A 20,700-nucleotide genomic window follows, 5' to 3' on the forward strand; every position below is an offset into this window, starting at 1 on the left:
GTTAATACTTTCCAGACTCCACACTTGAGGCCTGTATCATAACCTGCTACTTACCATTAAAAAGTATGAATTGGAAGCTTGAGGAAAAAGAACCTTTCAGAAAAGGGCCCATCCTTCTCTGTGTTCTTCTATCTCAAAGGAAATAAGGAATACTCAAATGCACATAAACAAAAAGGGTAATACATTGATGAAAATTAGAACAGCAGTGGAAGAAAGATCTGATTGAAATATATTTGTATTTGAAGCTCTTGGTGATGATCTGGATTTACGCATCTAAATTGCAATTAAATAATGTTAAAGTTGTGAGTAACTCACAAGAGCAAATAAATATGCAATTAAAGAGAAAATATACCATATGTCCTTTGATATCTAGGCATATTGCAGTGCATTAAGAAAGTCATAAAAGAGACACCCTATTGTGGTTATTTGTTCTGAGACATGTGGCACATTTCCACTGTAGCTATCTATTTCCTTACTTGTACGTGTCTGTGCCATTATTTACAATGTTGTTTTTAAAGTAGAGCTGTGGAGTCTTTTTCCAATGTCTCTTTAGATCTGTTGCTATTTATGAATATAGAAATCCAACATTTTAAAAATGGGAAGGAAAAATCATCACAAAGAAAAGGTAAATAAATCGATTTAATTTAACTGCCTGACAAAACTAGGACAAAGATGTGGTTTTAATTATTAGGAATGAATGATCTTACGCACATATCAGTTGAATTCTATATACCAATCTCCCATATTTTGTGTGGAAATACGAAAGCACTCAAAAGTTTTTCATATTTAATTTGGACAATTTTTGCAAAATACAATAGCCAGTTACTCCATTCATTTCACAGTTTCTCATCCGTAGAATCTCATAAGCCTATTTTTTCTCCTTTCCTCATCATCAAGATGAAAACGTGGGAGAATATGGAACAACATTTAGATCTTCAAAGCAGTACTTCTATGGCTGACACGTTAGCATTATTTTCTCCAATACTGCCATCACCAAGATACCCCTATGCAAAATGTTCTGCAGACAGCAGCTGGGTAAACAGAGAATGAGAGAAAGATAAGTTATACTTGTGAGAAAACACTTTGCTGAGTTCTTGGTGTTTAGTGTATTTCATGAGAACACTTACTGTCCAGTTAATGAAGGGGCCTGCTGCCTTAGGACACATTCACACACCTCATCAGTTCCGAAGAGTCATGAGTATACTGCTAAAGAATGAAGTCCTTGTTTTTCTACTTACAGCTAGCTAAGAGATAGCACATTCTACAGCTGTCATGCATTCCTCATTTCTAGAGAGCTGGAGGACCTGTCCTATGACGACAGGTTGAGGGATCTGGGCTTGTTTAGCTTGGAGAAGAGAAGGCTTTGGGGAGACCTCATTGTGGCCTTCCAGTACTCGACGGGAGCTTATAAAGCAGGAAGGAAACTGATGTTTTATGTGGTCTGATAACAATAGGACAAGGGGGAACAGCTTTAAACTAAAGGAGATTTAGGTTAGATGCCAGACAGAAGTTTTTCACTCAGAGGTTGGTGAGGCGCTGGCAGAGCTGCCCAGAGAAGCTGTGGTGCCCCATTATCCCTGGAAGTGCTCAAGGCCAGGTTGGATGGGGCCCTGGGCAGCTGAGCTGCTGGGTGGTAGCCCTGCCCATAGCATGGGATGGGACTGGGTGGGCTTTAGGGTCCCTTCCAACCCTGTGATTCATTCTAGGGATTCCTCACTGTGATACTTAAAACAACCTCATCAGTTTAAGCAGAGCTGCAACTGAGTTCACTCAAAGACCACAGAATGGTAGCCATGAGTCACCGTGATGTCTATCAACTTGAGCAGAACAGGTTTCTTCAATCTTCTCACTTTTGCTGTGCTACGAGTGCGATAGCCGCGATGACGGTGAAGCGTGTGGGAGACAGAGGAAAAAGCCCTGTTAGCACAAACGGGGGCTGGGAAAGGAGCCAGCAGGCCCTACGCAGCCGAGCCGCGCGCATGCAGCACCAGCTGCTCCCCTGCAACTTCTTATTTCTTCGTTTCTCCACCTGTCGATTCAGACAGCGCTCCGAGGAGCCGCTCCCCGCCCCGCCGGCAGAGCGGGCTGCGCGGGCGCAACCAACTGCCGCCACGCGGGGAGCAGCGCAGCTCCGTGCAATGCGAAAGCCGCCTGCTCCCACCTCCCCCTCTGCCGGCCGTACCACTTCACCGCCCGTCCGGCGCTGAGCAGAGCGGGGTCGGAACGTACCAACGCCGCGACAAAGAGAGGGGTGGCCAACGAGGTCGGCGCGGCGCGGGGCGGCGGCGTTCGAACGGCGAGACCGGCTCTCGGTCCCATTGCTTCGGCCAAGCTCCTAGAAGCGCCCAGCGGCCCTCGCGGCTCCCTTCTCGCTGTCGAAAAGCGGGGAGGAGTCCCGGCCCACCTTAGCTTTTCCCCGGCGGGAGCGGGCTGTGTCGCCCCGCCCCCCGCGCAGCTCCGTTCCCGGATCGCGGCCGCCTCCCGCCGCCGCGGGGTGCGCGTGAGCGGGCGGGCGCGGGTTGGGCCCTGCTGGCGGCAGCGGCGCGACATGTCGGTGGCGTTCGCGGCCCCCCGGCAGCGGGGGAAGGGCGAGATCACGCCGGCCGCCATCCAGAAGGTGAGGGAGCGCCCGGGGCTTCGCTCCGCGCGGGGACGGCCGGGCGGAGCGAGGCTGAGGCCTCGTTGCGGTGCGGTGGACGGCTGCGGGCTGAGGGCCCGGCCGCACTGATGGGGGCCGTGCGAGGCCGTCAGGGAAAACGAGCCGGGCCCTACGTAACTGCGGGCTCCGCGGGGCGAGTGCTGGGGCCGCCGCGAAATAAGGCCTTCTCCCATTCTGCTCCTCCTCTGAAGCTTAAAGGGAAGCGCTATGGCCGGCGGCCGTGACGGGGCTGCTGCGGGAGGGAGCGGCGAGAGGGAAGCGTGCCTGTGGTGTTTTGGGATGTCAGGGGGAAATTCTTTACAGAGAAAGTGGTGAAGTGCTGGAACAGGCTGCCCAGAGAGGTTGTGGATGCCCCTTCCCTGGAGGTGTTCAAGGCCAGGTTGGATGGGGCCCTGAGCAGCATGGTCTAGTATTAAATGTGGAGGTTGGTGGCCCTGCCTGTGGCAGGAGTGCTGGAGATTCATGATTCTTGAGGTTCCTTCCAACTCTGGCCATTCTGTGATTCTGTGTTCTAAACTCGGTATTCCGTGTTGGCAGAGGTGAGGGAGTGTGCTTCGGTTCAGTGCTGTGCTTTGGGACTTAACCATAGGCCCTCGCTGTCACCAGTGCAACTCTTGCTCTGAAATCTCTCCCACTCACGGTGGGAAGCTCCTTGTGTGGGAGCTCATCAGATACAATCAGCTTCTGGCTTAGGAAAGAACGTGGGAGTCAGCAAGGTGTTGCGGGCTCAGGGTGTCATGGAAGACCTGGGGCTACGGTGTAGCCTTACACAGTACCACAGAAGTCTGTGCTTCAGAAGTGAGGGTGGGAAATGCGTATCCACCAGGTAGAAAGCTGTCTGCAGGCTGCAGGTCACTGACTGTGTGTTGAATGTAGACAGTTAGGTTTTTCTTGTGCTGTAGTCAAGCCACTAATTGAGTGTTAGTGTACTGGCACAACTCTGCTATAGCTGAAGCTGGAGAATTGTTGTAACTGGCACATGTAAGTTGTCAGAAGTCTTGGAGGTGTCTTCATCCAGCTAGAAACAAGGCTATCTTGTGATGGCAGACATCTGTAACTTCTTCATAGAACTTTCTTGGTTTTCCATCAGCAACAGCTTGATTGTATCAGACAGTGCCTTTAGTCCTGTCAGGCATACATACAGGTTTTTTATTTGTTTTCCTTTTCTTTCCTCCTAGCTTTATTTATTTATTTTCACCAAAGATGTACAGCGTGCATGGCAGCACTGAGGAGAACAACCATCTCGCTGGCACTTCCAAATTCTACCTGTATTGTAGAATAGCTCAGATTGGAAGGAGCCTTAAAGCCCTCCCAGTCCCCCCCAGTGCCGTGGGCAGGGCTGCAGTCCAGCAGCTCAGCTGCCCAGGGCTCCATCCAACCTGGCCTTGAGCACCTCCAGGGATGGGGCACCACAGCTTCTCTGGGCAGCTGTGCCAGCGCCTCACCACCCCAGGTGCTGACATGCTGCCTTTCTCTAGACAGTTGGAGTCTTTGAGAAGAGCCTTCATTCAAGACTTCCCTTGCAAGTACTCTGTATACTATATAAATTGTACTAATTGCTTTTTCCCCAGCTCTTTTTCTGTTGAATTTGGCCACTGCGTTTCCTTAACACTTAATGTTAGCACATATAAAGTATGCCAGTGTACAAGCGTGTCCAGGATCCTCTTAGGTGTGTGCAAATGTAATTCTGCTTAGTGTCAGGAGTTCAGAAACTTGGGGTATTGTGGTTCTTGTCTGTGATTCCTACTTAAGGACGGTGTTTCCAGGTCCAGCAATTTTGGGCAAGAACAATTTTTCACTGATTGTTCTACTGTATTTTGGTGAATTGCTAGTTTGAATTTGGGAAGACTCAACTGTTTGAACTGTTTGCTTTATTCTTTATCTGGATGTAAATCCTGAGTGAACTGCTTAAGGTTGTAAGGTTTATGATCTTCTTTGTAATAGAGGTGGATTAGTCAAAAGGAATAAAAAAAAGTTGTTTTTTGGTTTTTTTTTTGGTTTTTTGTTTTTTGTTTTTTGTTTTTTGGTTTTTTGGTTTTTTTTTGTAGAATTTGCTGAAGTTGGACTCCTAGGGAAATGAAAGTGATATAATTACAGTGCTTGTGCTTCCCTTGTAGAATTATATACCTGGCTAATCTCAACCACGTTCAAACTTGAGATGTTTTGATTTGCTGTACGGAAGAAGGGAAGAGCCTCGAAGATGATTAAGATTGTATTAGCTTTGTGAAATTCAGTAGCTGAGTGTCATGTCCAAAACATAAGGGGAGGAAAGAGGTGGCCAGATTTGCAGATTTAGAATGTGGCACTTGGTAGGCTGCAAGGATAGAAACCAGTTTTCCACTGAGAGGAACCAAGAAATTGATGTAATATTTTCCATTTAGCTGAGCAGACTTGGTAACTTTGTTGGTAGTTAAGACTTGCCATGGTTTTACTTAATTGCTGTCTGATCAGAGAGCAGATGAGGGGATTAAAACAAAGACACAAGCGTGAGAATGTGCAACTCTAGGAAACCAGGCTGTATATTTTTTCCTGTTTGTTGGCATAGAACATCTTTATTTCCTGTACTTCCTGCAGAAGGCTGTGAGACCTGCAATTTCCCATGGTTTTAGAACTTTATTTTCCCCAGAAAAGTAATTAGCATGCGTTCATATTCCCAGACACTTCTGAAATATTGTCTGTTGTGCCAGTTAAACTGTGTTTTAAGAGTAATTATACAGAACATTTATAATGTAAATATGGCCTAACTTTTCAAAGTGTTTCCTTGAAACAATCATGCCTGTTAAGCTCAGTTTCTATCAATTAACCATTACAATGTCTTTTATTATTGAATTGTTGGCTTCGGAGGGAGAAGAAAAATTTATGCCCCAAGTTTTCAAGTTTGTTCTTCACTTGAGATTACATGAAAACTCAGAATACTTCCCATGAACTTCTTGTAGGTGGAATACAGGTATTTAAATAGGGAACATCATAAATGTAGTTATAATAGTGACTTAAAACCCTTATACTAAAACCTATAAAACTAAGGAGGAAGAGTAAAAGAATGTAAGTAATTAGTTGAAGTAGGGCTTTCTGGAATATTAATTTTGTTAGTTTTAAAAAGAAATCAAACTGTAAGAGTAAGACTCATAATTGTCTTCAGTTATTTTTTCCATAAAGAATGTTATGCTTACCTCAGACTTCTTTGTTGTTTCAGATGCTGGATGAAAATAACCACCTTATTCAGTGTATAATGGACTACCAAAACAAAGGAAAGACATCTGAATGCTCTCAGTAAGACATTAATCCAAATCTACTGTGGACTGGGTGAATTTCCATCTAGATCAGTTGATTTATTTAGCTCACCTTGAAAGAGAACCACGCTGAGAAGATTAGAAAAATACTGCTGCAAATACTGTGGTTAATTTTTTTCTTTGCTGTGTAACTATCATTTCCATCAGTGCAACATTGCAGCTTGAGTACTGCAAGTTGATAGCATAATGACAAAAAAGAAAAAAAATGGGGACTGTGTAACTGAGAGATCTACCTCTGTGTTGTAATTACAGTTTGGGAAGGAGGTAGCTTTCTTCTCAGACCTTTCAGAACGATACAGTATTTATGCTGTTTACCACTTGCCCAAGAGGAAACTCCACCTTAAGTTTGGCTTGCCAGAATATACCATGTCAACCTGTTGTCTAGTGGGGTTTCTTGGAGGGTCAGACAGCTGTGGACCTGGACAGATATTCCTCCATGTGATGACAGATAGGTTATCACAGTGTGGCTGTTGAGGCTATTTCTAAGAGGCTGGTAATCTGGGGGGAAAGCTGGGGTGACAAATGGTAGGTATTTTTGTTTCAGGGGATTACTTCTACCGATATGAGTGAAGCGTAGCACACAGTTACTATATTAAGCTGTATGCAAGCCTGTAGTTACGTACTTGTACTCTGCTCCTGCTTACAAGGTTGTTTGTTTGACTCTGGGCTGAATGTTGGTACTCTAGAATCTGGTTCTGCAGCAGAAAAAAAATTCAACAGCGGACATTCAGATCTCAGGATCCTGATGGAATGTTATTGCTGTTCTTGGTCATGATTCATAACGATGTGATACCTTGCATCTAGGGACATAATAGAAAGAGCTCTCTTTCCGTAGTGTTTCTGTTGGAAATAATGTCAAACAGACACACTCATACTCTAAATGCCTCCTAGTGACTTTGCTTAGGGTAGGAAGTGAAGCAGTCGAGGTCACCATGTTTTAGATTTAATTTGAAGTACAGAAAGTGTAGAGGACAAGCCAGACTTGGCAGAGAAATTGGGAAAGGTTGGTCAGTAGGGAGATGTGAGGAAAGGATGTAGGATTCCTAATAACCGTACTCTTGTAAGTTGTTGGAAGTTGTTTCTTGACATGTATAGAGTTGAATTCCAAGATTGTCACTGTGACTTAAGGCCTCTTTTCCTTTGTTCGTTTTGGTAGATACCAGCAGATGCTACACACAAACTTGGTTTATCTAGCTACTATAGCTGACTCCAACCAGAACATGCAGTCTCTGCTACCAGCAGTAAGTACAAAGTAGCATAAAACCAAGGGACTAGGTGTAATTCAGATTCATGGGGAGGGGGAGATGTTTGAAAAACTGTCCAAATAGTTAGTCTGCAATTTACTACACAGCGAATACAAGATAGAATGTCTCTTCGTGTCAAATTTGAAGTCTCGTTAGCTCACTGCTTATATTATGCTCACAATCTGAGTTATTTAACTGAAGGCTTATGGACTGGGATTAAACATGCTGTGCATGCAGGTTGTCTGGTTTGGCTTATAGATGACTTTGTTTTTTCTCAACTAAGAAGTCTCCTGGTGTGGCTCTTAATCAGCTCCTACGACAGTACTCTCTTTTTTCCCTCTACGTCAGAGAAAAGTGAGGTGTTTAGTTTTATTTTACTTCTTGTTTTCTGCTGGAATATTATCCATTCTTGAGCCTTCATGGAATAGGGTTGGGTAAATATCAGCTTTGAGGTACTTTAGGTGAGTTTCTTAAATTCTTTCCTTCTCTCCTTTGTCACAAAGCAACCTGTATGCCTTATTGATCGTGCTAACTTGTGAGAAATAAGGTTGTGTGGGCTTATATTGAAACACTGCATAGGTTTAGAATTGAAGCATTTGTTGGATAATGCTTGCTTCTTTTAAAAAATCTGTGTTTTCTCTGAATCTGTATCGCTGAACTTTTTATTTCATAAGATACCACCAGTTTTTCCCCTATTTTTGTTGTTTGTAGAGCGGCAAGGAAAGGTGCAATAAGCATTAAAACAACTTGCTATCTGGTTGTGGTTTTGTGTTAATAGGAAAGCTCTGGGAGTTCACTGCGAGTAACACAAGGAAGTTCTTTTGTTTTTTAGTCATAAGACTTTTCTTGAATTAATATAGTCTTGATTCATTTCTGTAATATGAAGCTAAAAAGAATGTCTATAAAACAGCCATTCCTAGATACTAGTTCTTACCAACTGAAATTGAATTACTTTTTCTTTGGTCTCTGGAGAAGTGTTCTCCAATCATTGCTACTAGCAAAGCATCTTTTCAAGTTGGTACCTAGAGGACTATAGAAATGGTGCTTCATTATGTCCAACCTGTTGTGCCTGTAGAGGCTTCTCTTTATAAATCCAAGCTTGTAGCTGTGGGGGAAGGGAAGGAAACCTTTAAGAAGGCTGTATATGTTACTCATCTAATATGTTCTTGGAGGCTTAATTCATATCCTGGTTCTGATGACAACTGGAAATGAATTTGACCTTATTCTAGTCCCTGGTGCACAGCTGCGTTGAGTGTGGTGACATTCTCTTAACAAAAAAGTGAGGATAGGGCCATGAAAGGTTTTTGCAGACCAGGACTGAAGTGCATTTCTGCTCCTCAACATAAGGAATATTTTTCAGCAGTGACAAAATAGTACAGTGTTTTTTCTCCTTTGAATAACTGGATAGGGAATACAAAGGTAATACAAAGTTAAGTTTACATGTTCAGTCTTAGTGAAGTGTAGACTCTTTCACCTACCAAGTAAAATCTTTGAAGACTTGCTTGAAATGGGATAACTTAATCAGATAAGAACAACTTTTTGTTGCAGTTTTTGGAAAAATCATTCTTTAAACAATCTATCTTTCCAATGAATTTTAGCCAGCAGAATTTGGGTACGTGTGAGCTACTGCTTGTTTAATATAAGATAAATTTCTTCAAGCTTGCTTCATTTAGTTTTTCACTTAAGACCTAAGGAAGCTTACAAAGTGTTACGTTTCAGTTCACCACACTTCTGTGGCAGCATTTAAACTGTCTTAATAAAATTCAAGTTTTGTGGCTGACACCAATGAAGTTTGAAGCAAGACAATGTGTGTGAACATTTTTTAAGTAGTAGAATATAAAAATTTCATGGTATTGCAGTTGCAGTAGCTTCTCGTATAATTTAAGAGGGCTAGCCTCTGGGCAGCTTCTGAAGTTAGGTTGTATCTGATCTGTTCCTATCTGCAGGATCCTCTCTGATGTAAACTACACTTCTTTTGTTATTTAAATTTTATCTTGTTCTCATTTTAATCAATGCACCTCTCATAAAATTTCAGACCTTAATATTTACTTGCTATAAAATATTGTGTCAACATTGTCGCTTTTAAAATGAGCAAAAGATCTAAATGAAAACTTAATACTGGGTCCAAGTTGGCTTGCCTTGTAACTTCATTTTGTCCTCTCATAGTTGTCTGTGGATTTCACATTTCAGTATTACTTGACAAAAATGTTTGCACTGTGTTCTTTTTCACACTTTGCCTGGACTGTTAAAGGTAGTTGCTGCCTTCTTCCTGTGTTTTGTATTGAACAGATTGGATATTATATAAAAATGATGAAATGCTGCTTTACTCCTTGACTGTCTTTCAGAATGCACAATTGTAATAGAATGATTGTACATCTTTTCTAAAATGAGCTTGATATTGCATGCAAGGAACAAGATAAGTCTTAATGTTATGCAAAATTATAGTGAACCAACCATGTTGCAAAGATAAATGCTTTGAAGGGCCTGGACATAAGGAAGAGTTGTAACAGATGAAGTAAGCATTGCAGGCAAAGAGAGCTGGAAAGACTTTGAAGCTCCGATGTCATCATAAAGTTCTTGTTGAATATTATACAACAGAAACATTTATAATGTGTGACTCCTGTTACAAGAGAGCTTCCTGCATATCAGAATACAAAGGAAATGTGAGGTTAATCTCCTTGAGCTGACGAGCAACAGCAGTGTCAATAGCAGCATTGCTCAGAGTAGTGTCTTCTGAACAGGATGGGAGTGGTGGCTAAGTCTGCTGTTGATACCACCTTTTGTTGCCTCTTACTAAGTTTACAGGTGCTTGCCTTGGACAGCAGTGGAAAATCTGTTTACCATCATTGGGTAAGCTTCCCCAGAAGAGCTTGTGTTGTGTTCCTTGCTTTACACGTGTATTTGGTTTCCTTTGGTCTAAGTTTAAGGGAAGTAACAGGGAAATATTGGTGTCCTTAAAATGCATAGAACAAAGATGCAATTAAAAGTCATTACTAGGACTTTAAGACAACCCCCACCCCCAAATAGTAATGTGTCCTGAACTACGCGATATCTAAAATTACATCTTGCTTTCTCCAACCTTTATTTTAGTTCTTACGTTTTCTTGAGAGAATGGCATTAAAAGTTATTGCCAACTGTTGAATGAAAATAGACTTACCTGCTCAGGCCTTTTTCCTCTCCTGTCCTACTGCTTTTTACCAGGAATCCATGAGAGAGCAACTCATGATGATAACTTTCCTAAAAGAAATAGAGGGAAAGTTTTGTTCTACATGTGTGTGCATGTCAGTTGTTTTTATAACCGCAGATAAAGAGGTCTACAGGAATTATTAGGTAGGGAACTTTCTTTTTAAACACAGAAGTTTCTCATATGCAGTGCAGCTTGCCTTCAGCCAGTACACAGGGCTCTTGATTTCTGTGTATACTTCAGGATTGTGATGAAAAGGAAGGCTAATGATTTTCACTAACTTTCTTATAAAAGTGAGTTAACTCCCCTAGCAAACCAAATTCCGTGTATGAAGTGACTTGCAGGAAAGCTCAGTGCTTGAGTTACAGGAAAATGTATGCATATCATTAATTTTTTTCTTGTTATCGTAATATTGAGAAGTTCATTAATAAAATTAATGCAATGATTTTTTTCTTGCTTGAGAAATTTCTCTCAAAAATAAAGCTGCTTCTAGGACTTGTGTGATTCTTCTGTTTTTCATAATGTAGTTCCATCTTGTCACAGTCCAAATTATTATTTTTACTAAATAGTTCTAATATAAAATGGTGTTTTTTTTTTTTTAAATAAACACACATTGTCAACAAAAACTGAAACGCTGCTTACTTCCAAGGAAACAGAATCAAGAGGTAAAAATTAAGTAACACTACCAGCACCTGACTAAACTCTTCCTCAAGCTTCACAGATTTGCAAAATGTCTTTGAATGGAAGGGACCCCAAACTTTCTTAGTGGGAGACAGTTGTTTTTTGCTATTTTTGGTGAGGGGAGGGTTTTTTTTAATAGTTAAGAGTTCAGGTGGCTGAATGGTAGTCTACACTTAAGTACTTCTCAAATGGGTGCTATTCAATCTATGCATCTAATATATTTGGGGATGTTATTAGCTTACAGAAATAATGTGGAGACCTAAGAAATGCTAGCACTTCCAAGTTCCTCAGTGTGCACTTTTTTTTTTTTAAAGAGTCCTTCATTCTGGACATAAAATTGACCTTAAATACATGCTAATTGGAAAAAAAGCAAGATACCATCCATAACAATTTTAATAACTTAAAGTAAAATTTACAAGTATAACTGAAGTTCCTAAGAGTGAAAGGGATACTGAATTAATGAGACTTGTGTCCAGTTGTACACTAAATGTTTGAGACAGTCTTGTCTCTTCTGTATGATAGTGGAAAATCTGTTAGTGGTGTTTTCTTTCCTCATGATCACTACTGGCATCAGTCTTTGAACTTTGGGCTTAATTCTTCACACACTGAATGAGAGGGTTAAATTATTTTCAAAACAGAGACTGAAAGCAGTAGGAGCATTACTCTGGATGAGCCTTTCAGAACATAAGTCCATGAAGAACACAAGTTCATTTGTGAATTGAATTAATAGGCAACAGGGTGTAAAAGATTCAGTGTTTCCTGTCATGAGGCAAGTGAGTGATTAGTTAGAGCGGAGCATGAATTTTGGAGGAAAAAAAAAAAATCACTCCTATTAAATGTTTAAAAAACAGTTTTCAAAAAGTATTCTAGAAAAGTACTATATTTTTGAAAGACAAGACTCTAAATAGGAGATGACAGTAACAGTAGCCAAGCTAAAATCCCTGAAGAAAGGAGGAATGGTGTGGCATTCATATTCTTTATACTGCACAGGTACACTCCAAGGAGGATTTCTGTCACTGTCAGTGCTCTTAAAAAGAAAAAATTTAGATGATTCTGCTTGGTGTGAAGTTTCACATTAAAGTAACTTAAATAGGAAAACAATTTCCCAACTCTCTTTGAATGAGAGGCAACCAGAGCAGCTCTGTTTGGCATAGATAAATTAAGCTTTGTGTTCTGTGTTGTTACTAGAAGTTATCAAGCTAGTGGAAATGTTGAATTGATAATAGCTAACTTGTTCCTACAGCCTCCTTAATGGGCTTTGTTCCTTTTCTCTGTTTTGTGAGCCAAAGGTGCAAATGGTATGACCTCTTTGATGATGTCCATAGTCTCTAGTAAGGCTGTCTTTGTTGCTAAATGAAAAATTTGGGAATGCAACTAGAACCTTCTCTTTATGAGGAGGAGGTCTTGTAAAATTATCAGTATTACAACCATGTTAGAAAACTTAAGAGCCAAAGAGTCAGATTTCCTGTAGCATAGGTTTGGTGAGCTGTTCCTCACCTGGTTGGTTTGTTAACTTTCTGTAACAAGAAATCTGTAAGTTGTGCTGTATGTTTTGGGGCCGGTAGAGTCATCCTTCTTAAGCAAAAGAAAATTATATGCAATACATTTCTAAAAGAATTCTCAGATTGTGGATCCTCATGTTATCCACTTTTCCAGGTGGTTTGTTTTACTGCAGAGAGGCTTTTGAAAGTTGGAAAGAAGTTTGGCTGTTGGATGAGTTTCCCATTCTCTTTACCTGGTTAAGCTGATATAACCATCTGCTGTATGATGTTTTACCGTTTTTGTTTGATGAACCTATCTGGAAAATTCAGTGGAATAATTATGGAGGAAGGGGGATATTCTCATTCTGAATTAAATCAGGTTAACTGCGGGACTGTATAGATGACTGTGTCAGCAACACCAGTAGGGTAGTATTAGGAAATGGAGAGCAGCTGCAAGGAGCACCACCAGCACTTATCAGTAGTTCTTACTAAAATGTGGGGTTTTGAGATGTTTCCATGTTACGGGTGGATTTATAGAGCACTTAAAATAAGAGGATGGCTGTAACTTCTGTAAGCTACTCTGCATATATTGCTAATCAAGTGTGTCCACATGGGGAGCTAGTGCACTGTGCACAAAGAATTACAACTTCTGTGGCTGATGCAGAAATCACTAAAACACGATGACCAATTTGATTAAGGTTATGCTCTAAAATGTAATTCTTGTGTTTGAAGATGTGATTTGCCTCCCTTCAGTACAATATTTGAACAAAACATTTCTGTCTCAGCCCAAGACAGTTTGCTGAGAGCAGTACAAAGCACACTGGTAATATCAATGTTATTTGTACAGATGCAAGTCCTTTTGACTGCACAGCTTTGCTGCTTCCTTAATGAAACTTACATCAGGTTCAGCAGTAGTCTTTATGCTTTAATTGAGTTTTCTTAACGTCTGCTAGCTGAAGTAGAGATGGAATTTTTCCATTTTACATTAATAAATATGAGCAAAACCTGTAAATATTAGACCAGGTCTTAAAGCATCTTAAAAGAGTCAGGAGATTAATGGTTATGAAATGGAAGTCTTCTGATATAAACAGCATTTTGTGGAGCAGCTACAGAGCACCTCTTCATTTGTCTGGTCCCGGTAGCTGAAGGTTCTCTGAGTTAAAGCCCACACCCAACTTATTCCTAGTCTTTTACAAAAAAATCGTCTGAATTTGTACCAGATTATTTAGCTTTCTATTTAAATGATTTCTAGTTACATCAAGAGTTAAGAATTCTGTGTGATTACTTTTTGAGTATCAGAAGAGCTATTACTGTATAGAGAAAGTATTTTAAGGTTAAATTTTCAGGCCCTTTGGATAATCAATGAATATACAGGTGTTATAATTAAGGAATATACAAGAGAGTTTGGCTAAGCAGATTATTACACCAAAAAAGAATAGATAGGGGGCTTATCCTTGTCCTGGGCTCACTGGAAAACTCAGAAAGGAGGAATCTCCAGAAAAAGATCCTTCCCTCCTCGTAGTCAACTTTTAAATGAGGTCTAGGAGAGGTGGAGCCAAGCCCACCCCTTCCAGCAGCAGAGATAAATTGCCTTCACCTGTGCTCCCATGGCTGACTCATTGCTCACCTCAGGTGGTCAATCAGAGGTTCAGGCCATGATTCAGCAGTTCCCATACACACTTAGAATGGGGTTAAGGTATATTTGTACAGTGAAATAGTTTTAGGCTGTCATTTACACAGTTTGAAACAACTGAAGATTCTAGTTTTCTCTTGAACAAAATGCATAATTGCTACGTTACAAAATCTTGTAACTTTTGATTCACATATTAAGTCAGATTATTTCTGATTGTTGAGGATATTTATATAAATTCAGACTTAGGAACTGGTTGTCATTCTACATTTAGAATTCCTTTGCCGGTGTCACAACTACTTCCAATAACGATATAAGTTGCATTTGTAATTTACTTTCTAGTTTAGATTGTAAATGTTTTTTCATGTGGAAGTCTCCTCTATCCCCCAAAATTACACTTTCTGAGAGTTTATATAGGTTGTGGTTTTTTTTTGTTGTTATTGTTTTTCCATCTAAGATATTCTCAGTACAAGAATACTCTGCTTCTAGTAGAAGAGTCATAACCCAATTAAACGAATCTTAGCGTTTTCAAGTCTTGGAAATGTATTCCTTTATGATCTTATTTCCCACTCTGACACCTCACTAAGTATTCTGCTGTGTCATCACCATCTATCAACAGGGTGCTGTTCTCTGAGGCTGGGACAGGTGCTGTGCTGTTAGCAGTGCGATATCCCAGAGTACCTCCTGGGATAGGATATTTTGCTTTGCAGAAAATGGTATTTGAGAGCTGAAAACAAAGGTGATCGATTGAATCCCAAGTTAGAGCTCCTGTTAGAAAGATTAGAAGACTTTTATGTTGGCACTGCATGTAGCTTGTAATTGTTATTCTGAGAGAATTTCAAGAAAATTGAATTTGTGGTAGTGTCCTTTAAATATCTATTGCTATGTGTATTGATTAGCGATACTTTGCTTCAGCATATGCTGAACTGTATTTCCTGGTTTGTACATTTTTATTGCTTTAAGTTTTCTGTCTACTGAGTTAGTATTCCATCATTATGATGCGTAATCAAAACTTTCAACCTACTGCTGGTGGTAAGAAAAATCTGGTATTTTGGCACAGGGCAGGAAAGAAATGATAGATAAAAGTTCCAGATGTACAATTCCACCATGACACATTTTTGTTTGATTTCTTGCATTTGATTTATTTTATTGCTTAAAAGAAAATTGCCAGTAAAAAGCAGTTTGACTGTTGTTACGAGTTTTTGCTTTCAAATAACTTCTAAGATTTGTTTGCTGAAAACTGTCAGCTGGAATCCAGTGTTTATTTTTCTTGCCTTCTTTTTTAACTTGTAATTGTAGGCCAGTTTCAGTCTTACTCTAGTTTAGCTTTCCACAATTAGGCAACATAGTTTAAACTTTCTGTCATGCTCTGATAAATTATAAATGCTTATGGTGTCTTTGAATTGCAATCTGTTTTTGGGAACATGACCCAAAAATCAGTGTTTAGCAAGCAAAGGTACGTTTAATGCTTATTTTACTTCTAATTTTTTAATTTACTTCTTACTTGTTTAACATTTTCTACTTCATAATTGGAATAAAATTAGGGGAGATTTTAATATTCATCCCTTTCTGTCTCTTATTCAGAAGAATGAAGAAAGTAGCCTTTCCTCTGGTTCTTTCAACCTAACCACATTTGAATGTGATCTTATCCGAATGACTGAATGTGTAGGGTTCAAGTTGAGTCACTTTGCTTTCACAGTTTTGGGGTTTTTTTCTTCCTTATTTTCATTTTTATTCAAGTATTTAGCTTTTGAATGTTGTGGTAATTTTGTACTTCAGAAGGTCTTTATCATGGTTACTGTATATTACCAGGAACTGTCAATTTAAAAAAGAAAAAAAAGGCTAAGTGACCCAGGATTACTTCCTTTTAATTAAAGATGATTTAAAAGAAGTGTTTTGCTTCTGAAAGCTTGGAATAACTGTGATAGAAACAGGGAAATTGCCATTTTAAAACAATTTTTTTCTTCTTTTTCTTCCGTCTGCGGCAAGCAGAAAGATGCTGTAGAGGAATTTCACAGGGGAATAATTATATCTGCTGGAGACACTTCTTTTTAATTGCTATCAGGTAGTTGATTGGTTTATGACCCTGACATGAAAGCTTACAGCACCCTTTAAAAATATTATATATAATGTAACTGTCTCTATCACATACATGTTTATGTAATTATCTCCAAATCCTATTTAAACCTTGTTCTGATGTCTTGTGTTGATGAATTCCTCAGGTTTATGTGATTTATACGGTGTCTCGTATGTTTAATGTTATTCCTCAATTTATTGACTGTTCTCCTGGGGTTTTCTTTGTTGTTAAAACATAAATTGGATGATCTACTTTTTCTGTAGATCATACATTAAATTGTATTTCTGACATATCCTCTTATGTTCGTTTCCTTTCTTTGTAAAAATAAAAATCTGTCATTTTTGATTTGTTTCAGGTAAAAGAAATTCAAAGTCTTTAATCACTGATTGCCTGTCTTTGGAGTCCTTTTGCTTTTATAGTATCTCTTTGTGATTGCTTTCCCTGAACCAAACATGTATTATTATCACAAATGCCACGGCATTTTATTTCTTATGTTTTATACCTGACTTTTGTTAAATCAAGCATTGAAGATGATCAGAAAGTAGATCTATGTATTTTGAGTGGTTTTAATGGAATTTTTCTATTTTTGTCCCACAAAACTCTCCAGCTAGTTGTCATTTTTTTCCCAGATCAGTTGCAGTGTTAGTTTTTGCAGAAGAAAGAGTGGTTCTAAATTCGGTGTAAACGTCTTACTTTTTTTCCATTTGAATTTCACCCAGCACTGTTCTACTTATTTTTTCTTTCATAATATTGAACAGTTAATATTGTAACACCTTCAAATGTTGGCACTTAATATTAAATATTTTCAAGAGATCTCTGTATGTTCCTTTATTCTTTGACCTTCGTGTATTTTCTTTTTTCTTCTCATTGGGTAGTTTCTGATCAATTACAGCGTATATCCACGTACAATATTTAGCCTAAAGGCTTTGTCAAAAAACTCGTATTCAGAAGTTTTTGTTGCATATACAACTAAGCGTTTTGTATTTATATTTTTGAAGAATTTGAATGAAGTAAAGTGACATAACTTCCCTGTATTGATGGTTTACTGGCTCATCTCTTTCATTCTTGGAATTTTTTCATTCTCTGTTTGGTTTTGTCAATATGCTTGTAGCTTGGAGAGCAAGGTTCACAAATCTGGGGGATTTGTGGCTCCTAGGATCAGTCCTACTAGTTTTTACGGCAAGACTATAGTGTTCACTACTTTCTGGTTATTTCATGTAATAGTTTATATTATTTTTATATAATATTATTTATTATATAAATAATAGTTTACATTATGTTCAAGAATCTCAGGTGGATTCACACAGGTCTTTGGGCTGTTGGCATACACAGATGCTGCTCTAGATAAATTATGAGGGCCGCACTGAAATTAATTCCTCCTATTTAAATATGTTCGCCAGTAGCATGAGAGGCAGATATTGGTGATATGGCAGGGATTGAACCTTTCCACCAGTATTCTGTTACATTTTGTTACTGTGTCACAGACAGCAGCAGGGGGGTGATCTGACAGAATGGTGTCTGCCGCTGAAGCGTGTATGAAACAAAAGTGTGTCCTTGGGTTCCCTCATACAGAAAAAATGGCATATTTGATATTTGTTGATGCTTGCTGAATATTTATGGAGACCAAACAGTGGATGTGAGGAGTGGGTGGTATGTTTCAGCAGTGGTGACAGCCACATGCAGCAAGACAAGGCATTATTGCAGATGGCCATGCAGAGCTGTGACACCATGAAATGAAGGGTGCCTTGATCAATTCATCTACATAAATTGTTGAATTATGACCAGGAAACTGTGCATGGAGCTGAACGTCCACTTCAGCTTGTTGGAAACAACAGCAGCAACCTTGGAATATTAGAAAGTTTGTGCCAGGTGGTCCCAAGAATGTTCACACAGGAACAGAAAGAACACCATATGTAAGTTTGTGAGAACCTATTGAGCCAATGCAAGGCTGAAGATCACTGTGGATCACATCACATTACCGTCAGATGAGATGTGGTGTCACTACTGTGAGCTGGAGTCAAAACAGCAGGCCACGGAGTGATGAGATGTGAATTCCCCACTGAAAAAAATGTTGAAGACGCAGCCATAAGTCTGTAAAGTGATGTTCTCTGTCTTCTGGGATAGGAAAGGAGCAATCTTTCTACATTTCCTGGAACCCGAGCAAACCGTCAACTCTGACCAACCTGAGCTGAAGGCTCATACTTAGGGAGTCAGGCCACAGAAGAAGACAGACTTTCTCTTGCAACACAATAACACCAGGGCCTATGGGCGACATTTTCCTAGCAACAGTACCATCGTACACCAACAACACCAGCTATGAAACAGTGGATCACCTCCACTGGTGTAGATTTTTACGTGCAAGGCATGCGGGCTCCTGTTCATCACTGGCAAAAATGCAGGACTGTTAGTGATGACTGTTGAAAAACAGTGTTTCGTAGCTGAGAATTTGCTCTGTAAAGAGTGTTATTGTGCTCTTTGTAGAGCACAACACTTTGTTGTAGTTTCCATGGAAGTAAATAGGAGGCATTACTTTCAGAGCAACCTACGTACTTATTTACATTTTTCTTCATCTTCTTCCTTCCTCCTCCTCAGAAAAGCCTTTCTTTGATTTCCTGAGGTATTTTTAAAAATATTGCAGGGAAAATAATGCTTGCTTGAGATATTTGAAGAAATGTTGAGGGAATAAATCAGCGCTGTTCCCTCCTTTCCTGTCTCCAGGAAGTGAATACATGTCTCTGTAATGCATGTGTATTAGAGCTATACAAAATCTCACGTTGGAAGGGACCTACAAGGATCACTGAGCCATCCCCTGACTCCACACAAGACCACCCAAAATTCAAATCATATTTCTGAAGATGCTGTCCAAATGCTCCTTGACTTCCAGCAGCTTAGGGCCGTGCCCACCATCCTCCAGGTGCAGAACCTTTTCCTAACCCCCAACCTGACCCTTCCCTGATGCAGCTCCTTGCTATTCCCTCAGTCCTCTTGCTGTCAGCAGAGAGATCTGAATCCTCCTGCTTAGTGCTCTTACTGCAGATTTGCCATTTCCAAGGCAAAAAAACAGGTCCTGCTTTACACTCAGGTATAAAGAGTTGCTCTTTTTAACATAATATGCTTTGTCATTATGAACATCCTTATGAGTAGGTTTAGTGATAAGTGGGGCTGTACTAAGTAAGGATTTATTTTCTCTCTCTGGTTCTTTCTTTGAAGTGAATTGGGGAAAAATCCTCCCATCATTGTCTTGCAGGAAGGAGTTTTGCATAAACTTTTCAGACAGGGTGCTCAAAAGCCAGGGGCCAGTGTTTTCACTGACTTGGATAATTTTTGTTCCCCTGGAAGCATTTGGCTAAGGTGCATGAGGAGAATAGTGCAGTCTCACAGGAGATTTTAATAGGAAAACGAAACTGTCTACTGGCAGTTTCTGTGCCTCCTTACACTGCCGAGTGTGGAACCTAATAGTAAATTCCCCCTTGTATTTGTTGTTTTTCTTGCTCTCCCTCTTTGAACTCTCAAGGTTATTCAGTTATTTTCCTCACAATTTCATTAGGAAATTTGCCAAAAACATCCTTTCTAGGCAGCTGTCTCTGGACCTTTGGAGGCCAGCACTAATGTGCTTCCAGTCTGTAGGGGGTGTTTGGCACAAAATTATGAACTAGGCCTTCAGTGCTTCAGGGGAGAGAGGAGAAGAGATCTCAAGCATTTTACCACACCCAGGTGCAAATTTCTGCTTGTCTATGAGCATTCAGAGGCTTTCATCTCTGGTTGTACCTGCTTTGTCCTGGTGCAAGGTCTGTTAACAGCAACAAATTGTTGATAGGAGGGAATTGTAATGGGAGAATTATTTTTCTGTTGAGCAAACGCTGCTTCGAGGGAAAGCTTTGTGTGGGAAGGACTAATTCTAGCAGTCTTAGGCTGTTCCGATATAATTTTTTAATGAGGCATTGATTTGGTTTTTATTTATTTTAAAGCAATGCTCGAAGGTACCGTGGTGCTGCCCGCTTGCAATAGTTCATGTAAAATGGATGGATATGCTAAAGGTTTTGCCCAAATTGATACCGAATGAAACGTACCGGAAAAAGCAAGGAATGCTTTTCACTGCTTTTTCATACGCCGCTTAGCGATATAGGCAACTACCGTACCATATGTACATAGAATATATTTGTCAGCCTAACTGCTTCTCTTGTTTGACTAAACTGTCTCCTTCCAGCCACCCACACAGAATATGCCTATGGGTCCAGGAGGGATGAGTCAGAGCGGCCCCCCTCCACCCCCGCGCTCGCACAACATGTCTTCAGATGGACTGGTAGGTGGGGGCCCTCCTGCGCCACACATGCAGAACCAGATGAACGGCCAGATGCCTGGTAAGTTTTTCTCCTCTAAGACATTAACACCAGCGTTGCTTAGCAACTGGAACGACATGGGGGCTCAGGGGATACTAGATTGTTGATGACAAA

The 20,700-nt window shown here is 40.1% G+C and overlaps 1 protein-coding gene across 3 annotated transcripts in view; it reads left to right on the plus strand.

Moving 5' to 3' along the window:
- Positions 1-2,432: 2,432 nt before the first annotated feature.
- The window catches only part of SS18 (SS18 subunit of BAF chromatin remodeling complex), a gene marked incomplete at both ends in the record, with an annotated part of 40,603 nt that continues 22,335 nt past the window's right edge, over positions 2,433-20,700 (plus strand). For 2 of the 3 annotated variants that reach the window (XM_079534004.1, XM_079534005.1), the window contains 4 exons: positions 2,549-2,617; positions 5,853-5,929; positions 7,106-7,190; positions 20,454-20,607. In XM_079534004.1, the coding sequence (XP_079390130.1) occupies positions 2,549-2,617; positions 5,853-5,929; positions 7,106-7,190; positions 20,454-20,607 (385 nt within the window). Of the gene's footprint in view, positions 2,618-5,852; positions 5,930-7,105; positions 7,191-20,453; positions 20,608-20,700 lie in introns of all 3 variants that reach the window. The other variant, XM_079534006.1, reaches the window with a different exon arrangement.

The sequence above is a fragment of the Tetrao urogallus genome (assembly GCF_951394365.1).
Source record: "Tetrao urogallus genome assembly, chromosome: 3".
Lineage (NCBI taxonomy): Eukaryota > Metazoa > Chordata > Aves > Galliformes > Phasianidae > Tetrao > Tetrao urogallus.